The sequence below is a fragment of the Copidosoma floridanum genome, unplaced genomic scaffold (assembly GCF_036245765.1).
Source record: "Copidosoma floridanum isolate Cflo_tuat_1 unplaced genomic scaffold, Cflo_Japanese_pri ptg000011l, whole genome shotgun sequence".
NCBI classification, from domain to species: domain Eukaryota; kingdom Metazoa; phylum Arthropoda; class Insecta; order Hymenoptera; family Encyrtidae; genus Copidosoma; species Copidosoma floridanum.
The window spans coordinates 11,095,465-11,105,970 of NW_028321888.1; the positions used below are offsets into that span (position 1 = coordinate 11,095,465).

Genomic DNA, 10,506 nt, shown 5'->3' on the forward strand with positions numbered 1-10,506 from the left:
CATTAATGTTTGTGAACATTATTTTTCTCATTTCCACTTTCTCGTACCAGGTACTGCATAGACAATTAGACAGACTCCAAAAAAAAGAAAAAAACTGACACGTGATACATGTTAGATTCGTTCACCTTACAATCCAGGGACGGTCGGGGACGGTGTGAGCGAGTCGGAGACGAAAGTGAACAAGTGCTCTTCTCCGATCGTCCCTGATCGTCCCTGACCGTACGCGATGCGCAGTTGTACACGTTAGGTTAGATTAATGCAAAAAGTAAACAAACTTGTTTGTATTTGCACTTCTTTATTTACAAACTATTGTTTACATACTGCATTAATCTAACCTAACGTGTACAACTGCGCATCGCGTACGGTCAGGGACGATCGCGGACGATCGGAGAAGAGCACTTGTTCACTTTCGTCTCCGACTCGCTCACACCGTCCCCGACCGTCCCTGGATTGTAAGGTGAACGAATCTAATACTTTCTTGAGGAATAGGAAATGGGACTAACTGACCGACCACAAAAAAAACGTCCCCGTTCTTCTTCGTGACTTAAACAAACCTATAGACTAACCTATTTCATTTTATAGTAGTGATACCTTTAAATAATACACCTTACAAATTTTTTGGTGATATTATTACAAGTTTGCCCAAAAACGAAACTAATATGAGTAATTCCGCCCTTGGAGAAAGTTTGATTAAAAAGCACTGGTCCTTAGGTCTTCTTACTCATATGAATAATCCCGAGGCCAAGTTAAAAGAAGACGATCAAATTGTTGTTATCAAAGACAAATATCCAAAGGCTCGTCATCACATTTTGATTTTACCAAAAAAAAATATTTCTGACCTTACTGCAGTAACAAGGGATGATTTGAAAATTCTCTATCATATGGATGCAGTGGCGAGAGAATTTGTTAGTCTACACAATGAATATGAGTTCAAGTATGCTTTTGTTTGGCATAATTTATTAAATTAACTCTGTAAGTATATATACATGTATTTTTAACAACGACTCATAATGCATTTTTTTTTTATTAGAGTTGGTTATCACGCTGTTCCAAGTATGAAACAATTGCATTTACATGTTATAAGTACAGACTTCGACAGTCCATGTCTGAAAACAAAAATTCATTGGAACTCTTTCAATACCGCATTTTTTATTTCTTCGACAGGTAAAATCACACATGCAATATTCTACCTTGGATGTTTAAAATTATTCTTTTCAAAAAGTCAAAGAATTAAAATATTTATTCCTTAGTTTCTCTAAAATTGACTACAGGAAATAAAAATATGCAATCCTATAAAAAAAATCACAATTTGTAGTATTAACGAGATAATGGGCTCAGGCTTCGTATCCTGCGACCAGAGAATCATTTTGGGTTGGGGTGTATAGAGTATATCTCCTTTTTTTTTATAGTATAGTGCTCTCTACGTCTAACTCCTTTGATATAAGGGCACTCCTATGGGCATTTAGCACTTTAGAGAAGGAATTAGGGAAGAGGGATGGGAGGTGGGATGCCTCCCATTAAAGGAGGAGGGTAGAGAGAAATTAGTCAATTTTGCTGCGAGAAGGTCGCCTAAAACCCTCCTCGAGGAGCATTGCGTGGTGAAAAAGCACATTTGAAAAATCACAGAGGTACTTGCCCGACAAGTCGCACTGGCCGGGAATCGAACCACCAGTCTCCTGTATGCTAATCCACGACCTAGCCGACTGAGCCACCGCGCGCTCTATATAAAATATATCTCTTTAGGCATAGTTAGAAGGCCAAGCCCAAAGCGTCCAGTTTCTTGATGCTGAAAACTCACGTCCCCCAGGAGTAGTCGGCCCCCCATAAGACAGGTAGCGTTAGTTTCGTCACCTATATTACCAATATATTTTACATAAATAACTACGAATACAGTATAAAACAGTAATATTCTGTTAGAAAAATAACGAAAATAATTATAGTTGTCAACTTAAATACACAAATTTTGAATAATAAGATTTCCTCGCAAGACCAATTTCAGCATCAAGAAATTGGCCACTTTGGCCTTCTATACATAAAGATATTATCTTTATTCTCTGCCGCGACACATGATACACAAGTAATATTAAGGTTAAGAGTAGGAAAATTGGCCCAAAAAAATCGGTAAAATAAGAATTAATATTTGCAATGTTATTGCACAAAACTTGTGCATACAAATTCGCTCTTTTGGTGGAACCAAACTTCTTTGAAGCTGAAAAAAGGTACAATAAAATGAAAAAATATGTATAACCTTTACAATAGCTGTTAAGAGAAATTGATCAGATCCCACTTTGAAAAATATTACATGAATAATTACGCAAAAAATCATGTGATTAAAAAAAACTAATTTAATTGCTTTAAAAAAATTAAATTTTTCCCATTGACTATTCACGTAGTTTTTTATGTTTGTACAACTTCGGTAATGTATAACATTATTAAAATTGGGTTTTACTAAAATAATTTAAAAAAGTACATTTTCCGCCCTCAGGTGGTTTTGGGAGGCTTGTACCTCCTCGGGCAAAAAAGCAGTTTTCCGGAACTCGTTCAAAAAGTCTCCTTTACGAACCTCGTTACGTCCCTCGCCTTCGGCTCGGGCCGCAAACCTCTCGGTTCGCAAACAGAGACTTTTCAAACTCGTAGGAAAACTACCATTTCCGACCTCGGGCCCTGCTTCGCAAATCCCTCGGGCGCAAAATAGCCCTAGAGACGATGGCACTTATCCGCCGAAATATTTAGTAGTTTCGACCAGCCTCTCAAAAACGCCCGAGGTAGGAAAACTACTATTTCTTGCCATGGGCCCAAAGTGCAACTGCCGCTTTGTACTCTCGGGTCACACTTTGCGCCCTTGGAATCACTTTGGGCCCACGAGCAATAAACTTTTTACGCCCTCTGGGCCCAAAGTGATTTACCGGGCGCAAAGTGTGCCCACAAGCACAAAATTGCACTTTGCGTCCTCGGTAAGAAAAACATACGCAACTTATGCACCAACATACAATAATCGCGCCCTTCGGGCGCTCATGGTTGTACTTTGTGCCCTCGTGTAGTAATGTACCATTTTTATCACAACTGTTCAATATAACTTATACTTAATTTTAGTACCCAATAGGTATTATACAATAGAAAATTTGATATATTTTGTACAATAAATGGTTTGTACTTTTTAAATTACAAATAATACAATTCCGTTAATTGTTTCAATGTCTACATTTCATAGTTTAACATTATAAATTGAAATTTAGCAATTCATACATCAATAAAATTTTAATTAACGTGTTCTATAAAAAATTTTTTATTTTTTTTAAATCACGTGAATTTTTTATTAAATTTTAGCAAAATTTAATACAAGCGAATGATTCTAAATTTCACCTTAGGCGCCATAAGAGTGCGATAATTTTTCTCCGTTTTCTATAATTTTGATAATAGGTAATGCTCGTTAAAATTTATCCAATGCATTTTTATGTATGCTGTATGGTATTCTTTTACAACTTTTACATTAATTAACAATATTTCTAATGTCATCGTGGACAAAAAATTTTTTTATAATTTAAAATTAGCTGTTCAAGTACACCTCACGATTTCGTAGTAGTTGGACAAACGTGGAGCTCTTATCCAACTTCAGGTCATAGGCACAAAAACGTCGTAGCCAGTACATGGATATACAATCAAAGTTGTTTACCTTTTCACGTAGTTAATCTTTTACGCAGATTTAAAAAAAAAAAAGTGTACAAAAAGTGAAGTACTTTTTCCTTAACTTCTGTTGTGCACTATTTTATCGGGAGTACCAAGCATGCATACATGCTTTTTGTTAATACAATCAGGGTAGATAATAAATCATAACTTATGATAACGCTAATATTGTTAGCATGAATTTAAGAAATTCATTTTTTTCTAATTAACAACGTTGTACTTTCTTTTAAAAGTTTTAGTAATATTTCATCAGTTATTAAGACAATTTTTACGTTTCTTTCCACCAGCAATGTGGGTAGTAAAATCATAAGTACGTAAAAATAGAGGTTTAACTTATAATTTTTTAAATTCTTTACATATAATTAAGGATATAAATTACTTTATCAAAAGAGTAACTTTTATAAAACTACCGTCTAATCGGCCCCTTTTCGAGGGTTCTTTTTTTCAATTGAGAGCATTCAGATCGAAAGAGTGTGTCTTATAAATTTAAAACGTAGAATTTCACTAAAATTTGCTACTTTCACAAATTGCAAGTTAATCAATTAACATTTTGAATTAAAAATTTTTTAATAATGTTTTTAGGTTTTATGCACATGTACTTCAGACATAGCTAGTACACAAACATTGATTTATCTGGTCTGTATAACTATAATTTCATGGCTTTCAACTCAAAATGTTATTGTGGGATTTAAAGATGATTTATTAAAAAAAAATAGGATAAGCGTCAAAAAGTATAATAAAAACTAATTTATACTGATTAAAACTTAATAAATTATTAAACAAATAATTAGAAGTATATATTAAGTATAAAATTTTGTACTCAAACTTGAAACCAATTTTATTATTAAGAATTTTGGATGCTTATTTTAAATTGCTGAGTCTCAGAATACTATACTAGACAAAAAAAATTGAATTTTCCCTGAAATGACTAGTTCTCTTAATAGTTTTTTAACATTTTATCATAAATTTTGGAAAAATTTTGTTATACAAGCTAGAAAACCGAATTTCAAACTTAAAGAAAACTGAAAAAATTTTAAATGATACTTTATGTCAAAAATCTTAGTTGATACTAAGTGTGACTTTTTTATAAAATAACCCTTAAACTTTCTGGTGTTTTAGTAGTTTATTATGAATTTTAGTACTTAGTATTTACTCGATTCACTGAAAATTGAAAACTTCATTTCAGCATGCTATTCAGTATTACACGAGGGGCTAAAATCATTGGCTGCCTAACTGAAAATTTTTTATTTTATAATGATTGAAGCCCATTTATTACAATTTTACTAATGTTTTCGAAATAATACGCAACTGAATATTGCATAAAATATTAAATTGGTATTAAATTGGATGACTGTTTTGTTTTCAAGATATTTGCAAGCAGTTTAAGGAATGTGGAAGAATTAATATAAACCTCAGTAAAAGTAAGGAATACTTGAAGATGGACTTAAAATGTCATAAGTGTTCATATGTTCCAAAGACTATGCCAGATCTCAAGAAACATCTACTTCAGCATTGTACCTCGTAGTAAAAAGTTTATTCTACTCATCATAATTCATTGTAAAGTATTTTATTTTTGTAATATGTAAAATACAACTATTTAAATTATTTATACTATTTTATATTGATAGAGATAAATGAGTTGGATCTAAAAAAGTAAGAAAATGAGAAGTTCGTATAATTATTTTTAAGAAAAGTCGTATTTAAGTATGTAAAGTAAATAAACTCATGATTATATACGAACATACATTAATTGTTGTTCACTTATCTCCATTCTGTGTTACTTTTATTTTTATTAATTTTAATTTAATATACGATTTTAATTTACACTTAATATTAATATACTTACATAAAATATTAAAAACTACTTAGCACTTATGCATAATAAATTTTTATAGTATTTTTTACACAAAAAAATGGCAATAATAAAAATTTCCTTATAATGTTATGGGAAATCAAAATAGACTTGATAAGTTAACTGCTTTAATGACTCAGAATGAGAATGTTTAGCCTCAAGCTCTGCCGCCTGCAGCGCTGTTGCAGAAGAGCCATCATGGCGTCTAATATATATATATATATGTGTATTGCGTTGACCGTCTTTGGACTTAATCATAACCGTCACGTCATTTTTCCTTGTACATGAGTTGACTCGACTCCGTCGAGGCTGCTCAGTATACCGTCATAAGACTGATGACTATCTGTACACATATATTTTCAATAAATACAAGAATGGCAGATATTTATAGGTATTTGTATAACTATATGTACATTTAAGACGCCATGACGGCTCTTCTGCAACAGCGCTGCAGGTGGCAGAGTTTGGGGCCAAATATTCTTATACGAATACATATATATTAGTTGGAGATAAAGCAGTGAGAAAGCTCAAATTGGAGCAGTAAGGTGGATCGCGTTGGGATTTTTTACATTCGATTTCTAATGCCATCCCACAATTTTTTGAAGATAGTTATTTAATAAGCTTTGAATAAATAAATTATTGCAATAATAATACTTATTTTAGAAAAGCACCGCTAGCAAGCATTAAATAACAATTCAACAGTTTGGTCAACTACAATAGAAATAAGTCTAATTTCGTTACTCGGGGGTTCTGGGGGTCACTGAGTACGGCTGTGCAGTCGGCGACGGCGTCCAATGCACATGGGGCCCAAGGTCCCAGGTGGAAATGTTTTTATAAAATTTTTATAAAGTTTTTATATGGTTTTTGCTGTATAGAAATTGCATTAAAATTCTATAAAAATCATAAAAAAATTCTATAAGAATTTCGTTAAAAAATGAAAAAATCTTTATATTTTTATAGAACAAATTAATTATTTATGAAAAATTTTATAGAATTTATATGAAGTCTTAATATAATTTCTAGGGTATACAGAAACACAACGTAAAAACTTGATGAAGATTTTATAAAACATTTTCACCTGGGGTGGCCATCTTCGCCTTGTTGCGTGTTGCCCAGCCTCGCATAGTGGTCAAGTTCGATACTGGTACTGAAATAACTAGGTGAAATTGACAAGTTAACGTTATCAAAGCAATAAAAATGAATGTTGCAAGCGAAAAAATACTTTCTCGCAAGAGTAAAAGCCGATGCAGAATTCCTCAGTGTTAAAAAAAAATTTACAGCTCTCTTCACTTATTGTCAAAGAGCCAAAAAATAAAAAAAATATGGATTCGTGCATGCAAGTTGGGTTATGCTTCCAATAACAGTTTGATCTGTAATGCTCACTTTAAAGAAAGTGATTTTATTCCAAGTCAGTAAAATTTTAATAAAAAAACAAGAAAAATTTTAAAACTTCATACATGATTTTTCATGAAAATATGTATTAATTTTAGTTAGAAATCCTAAACGACGAATTTTTAAAATTAATGTTATACCAACAGTAAATTTATCTGTAAAACCTTTGGATGAAATACTTACCAGTGGACAAAAAGATGATATTCCCCAACAGGAAAATACAGTACAAAGAAGAAACGTGCAAAAATAAGCATCGATTAGTGCAGATCAGTCAGTTGAAGATGAGTCATTAGTGAGAAATGAAGAGTTGAGTGAAGTAAATGATTCTCCTTCCAATGAGTCCACGCTCTTTCCTTGTGACAATGTTGATTGTAAGAACGATGGTGTTGAAGAATCAACGGAAATCGAAGAAAACAGTGACCTGTTAAGTGATCAGCAAGCAGCAGAAATACTGCTTGCCTTGAGAAAGTATCGTCAGCCTTAATCTGTACTAAGTGTTGTAAGTTCTGCAAAAGCTGAGGGAATAGATAAATGCGTTGGTGCTGATGATTTATCTATTATGCATCTTCTTAAAACAGATGATCAATTGAACAGTTTCGCAGGAATAACTTTCAAGTTATTGAACAATTTGAGGAAGGCTGTCATGCAATGTGAAAAAAAAAATTAGCAATTTCGGTTTTCAATTGAGTCAAGAATTGTGCTGTGCTTCAGCAAATTAAAATTAAACTTGACGTTCAAGTGTTTATCCATGCTAAGCCGGTGTCAAGTATTGAGCCGGGCGGGCTGTCACTTAGTGCTGTCGTTTTTAGACACAGGGCAAATATTTCAATATTATTTGAGTTTGTTGTCAGTCTGCCACAAAATATTACATGGTTTGCTTTAAAAACTCTTTCCCCCTCTTCATATGGCCTTTCTCCTACACCGACATAGTTGAAAATATCACAAAAATCGAGTAAATAATGAACACTTTGCATTTTTCCCCTTTACATTTTTTTTCCCCACCTGGTTATGTCAGTGCCGAGCTCAACCACTATGCGGCGCTGGGCAACACGTAACACAGCAAATTAGCTTCGAGCCTTGTCCGCTTTTAAATTTGACGCCTAACACATTGATGACTCATTCGTATTTAGTGAGCCTCAAAACTTTCGAGAAAGTATTTTGGCTCTGTGTTTTACGAACTATATGTAAAAGTCCAGAAGACGACGAGTTTAACGCCCGACCTGGGCCTCAGGTAATTCGGTAGCCATCGTCGACTGCATGATCGTGCTCGGCGACCCCCAAAACCCCTAGTAAGTATTTTGGCTTGTTATTTCACGAATTAGATGCAAAAGTCTACAGGATGACGTGTTTGATACCCACCTTGGGCTCCAGTTGCCTCGGATACCGTTGCCTCCGAACCCTCCAGTAACGACATCGGACTTATTTCTAACACAAAATGAAAATCAAGGGTTTGTACTAAGCTTGATCTTTTTTTCATTGCTAAGCACACACTAATAGGTATACTATTAGTGTGTGCTTCAATAAATAATTGTGCATGACGTGAGCCGAGATCACATGGAATTCAATGATGAATAAGTATTTAAGAATCTAATTTAATGTTTGAGCCTTCCATACGTAGAAGTATCTGCATTTATATTAGAACGTAAGTATTTAAACATAGAATGGTGTTGGCTTAGTGGTTAGTTTGCTAGATATAGAAACAATTACTAATCTAGGGGTTATGGGTTCGATTCATGGAGAAAAACCTCGTTTTTTTTAAAAGCCGTTTTCAACGGGCAATAAATTATGAACCGTACCAATAAATACAATAGTAAAACGACAGTATGTTAAGCGCTTTTGTTTATAAGTAACTAGCGGCCCCCCGTCTCGGCTTTGCCTGAGACTTACTAAATAAAACACCGTCGTGTGTTAACATGTAATGTGAAACGTTTTCAGTTAGAAATTTTACATCTATTACTGACACTTCTCAGAACAAAAATCTTCTTATTAAAAACATATTTGTTCGGAATCCATACAGTTTATTTGGTCAAACAATAAGCTGTAAAAAATAAAAAAAATATAACTATGCTGAAAAGTACCGTGCATTCCTCATATCATAAAATAATCATTGGCTTTCAAAGGCCATTGATTTGCAGTCAGTCCCGTATAATCCCAACGTCTCCTGGTATAACGTCGAAGACGGTGTCTAAAGCACCTTTTTTTTCGACTCAGTTGTTTCGGTGATCTAAGGTTGAAAGGTTTGTTCGTGATGCTTGTCCGTTGGTAACTGTTCCGTTGGCTCACGTTTATTATTTTTTCTTCATAGCTGTTATAGGTTTGCCCAGCGCAGGCCTTGGAGAGGATCAGTGATTCCTGGTTGAATGCTTAGAGTCGAGAGGGTAATATATTATAAGGTCGTCGGTCACCGATTTTCCAGCCTTGCGAAGAACATCTCTGCAGGTGATGTCTGCTAGTGAATGGCTAACTTAGTTTACTAGTGCCCGTCTGTAGTTAATATAGTCTTTTAGTCGACGAATCACTTCCGGAAATAGTAGTAAAAATTTATTTGTTCGCAAGGTAGTTTACACTTTGGGGGCCCCTAAGACAGAACCGATGAAATTGATGGTTAAGTAGGGAACGTAAATACTTATAATAGCCCTAAAAAGTGCCGGTGGTAAAACTTCCAGGCTATTCTTTATTCCTGGCTGAAGAGCTGGCTACGGGTAGTTTGATTCTTACCCCGGGAGTCTCTATGTACGGAGACTGTGATGGAGGGAGGTACGCTGCTGTCCAAAGAATATCTTGTCTTTAAGTCGTTCCCCGGATAACCAACCGCTCATCGTTAGACGGGAACGTGTGGGTAAGCGCGTTGGGGATGCGACGACTAAGAAGGTAGCCGTTGTAGCTGCCCGTGCCCCTGAGAGCTGTTTCACCTGTCTCACATTTGTAGCCAAAAATTCTCTGACTGCACCAGGCGAGATAGTGGGACTGCCACACAACTCTGAAGAGTTGGTGCAGATTGTGCTCTGGCTAAATATGTCTCCTGGTATTATGCCAGAGATGTCATCGGTTGGAATGAATTTTCTTTTTTGATCGCACTCGTCGAGATTCAGGAATGGCAACGTAGGTCCCTTCCCACTTACAGAAGAGTGTCGTCCGTAACCAGGATACCCAGCTGCACGACGATCATCTTCATTCTCGATGCAGCTCGAACTGCCAGTAGACGGATACATGAAATTCCGCGACGCTCCGGCCTCTTATAACCACACTTATTCAATTCTGTTGCAGGTAGCCTCGCTTATATATCGACGCCACCTAGCGGACTTTACTGAACAAAAGTAAAAAGCTGGCGTATTTTTGCAAAACTTTGAGCTCATTTATTGCTATTGTTATTAAATTTTTTAAGATAAAATCTATACTATAACCATCTAGGAAGTATCATAAATCAGTGTGCAAAATTTCAGCAAAATCGGTTCAGTACTTTTTGTGGTTTGCGATTACAACGGTTTTAGCGACTTATTAGTAAGATATACATATATTTTTTCTAGATAAACATACTTGCTATTTGCTTTTAAAATTCAAGTCGTTAAGTGGTCAAA

At 34.8% G+C, this 10,506-nt stretch overlaps 1 protein-coding gene across 1 annotated transcript; it reads left to right on the forward strand.

Annotated features, from left to right (window-relative positions):
- Positions 1 to 598: 598 nt before the first annotated feature.
- Aptx (aprataxin) lies at positions 599 to 5,209 on the forward strand. Its single transcript, XM_089589970.1, has 3 exons — positions 599 to 934; positions 1,031 to 1,164; positions 5,052 to 5,209. The coding sequence occupies exons 1-3, from the start codon at positions 660 to 662 to the stop codon at positions 5,207 to 5,209; spliced, it is 567 nt and encodes a 188-aa protein (XP_089446096.1). The 5' UTR covers positions 599 to 659.
- Positions 5,210 to 10,506: the final 5,297 nt, after the last annotated feature.

Excerpts from the sequence above, each read along its gene's own strand:
- Aptx (XM_089589970.1), top strand. The coding sequence starts at position 660 with ATGAGTAATTCCGCCCTTGGAGAAAGTTTGATTAAAAAGCACTGGTCC. Across the intron at positions 935-1,030 it reads CACAATGAATATGAGTTCAA|AGTTGGTTATCACGCTGTTC; the intron begins GTATGCTTTTGT and ends TTTTTTTATTAG. Across the intron at positions 1,165-5,051 it reads ATTTTTTATTTCTTCGACAG|ATATTTGCAAGCAGTTTAAG; the intron begins GTAAAATCACAC and ends TTTGTTTTCAAG.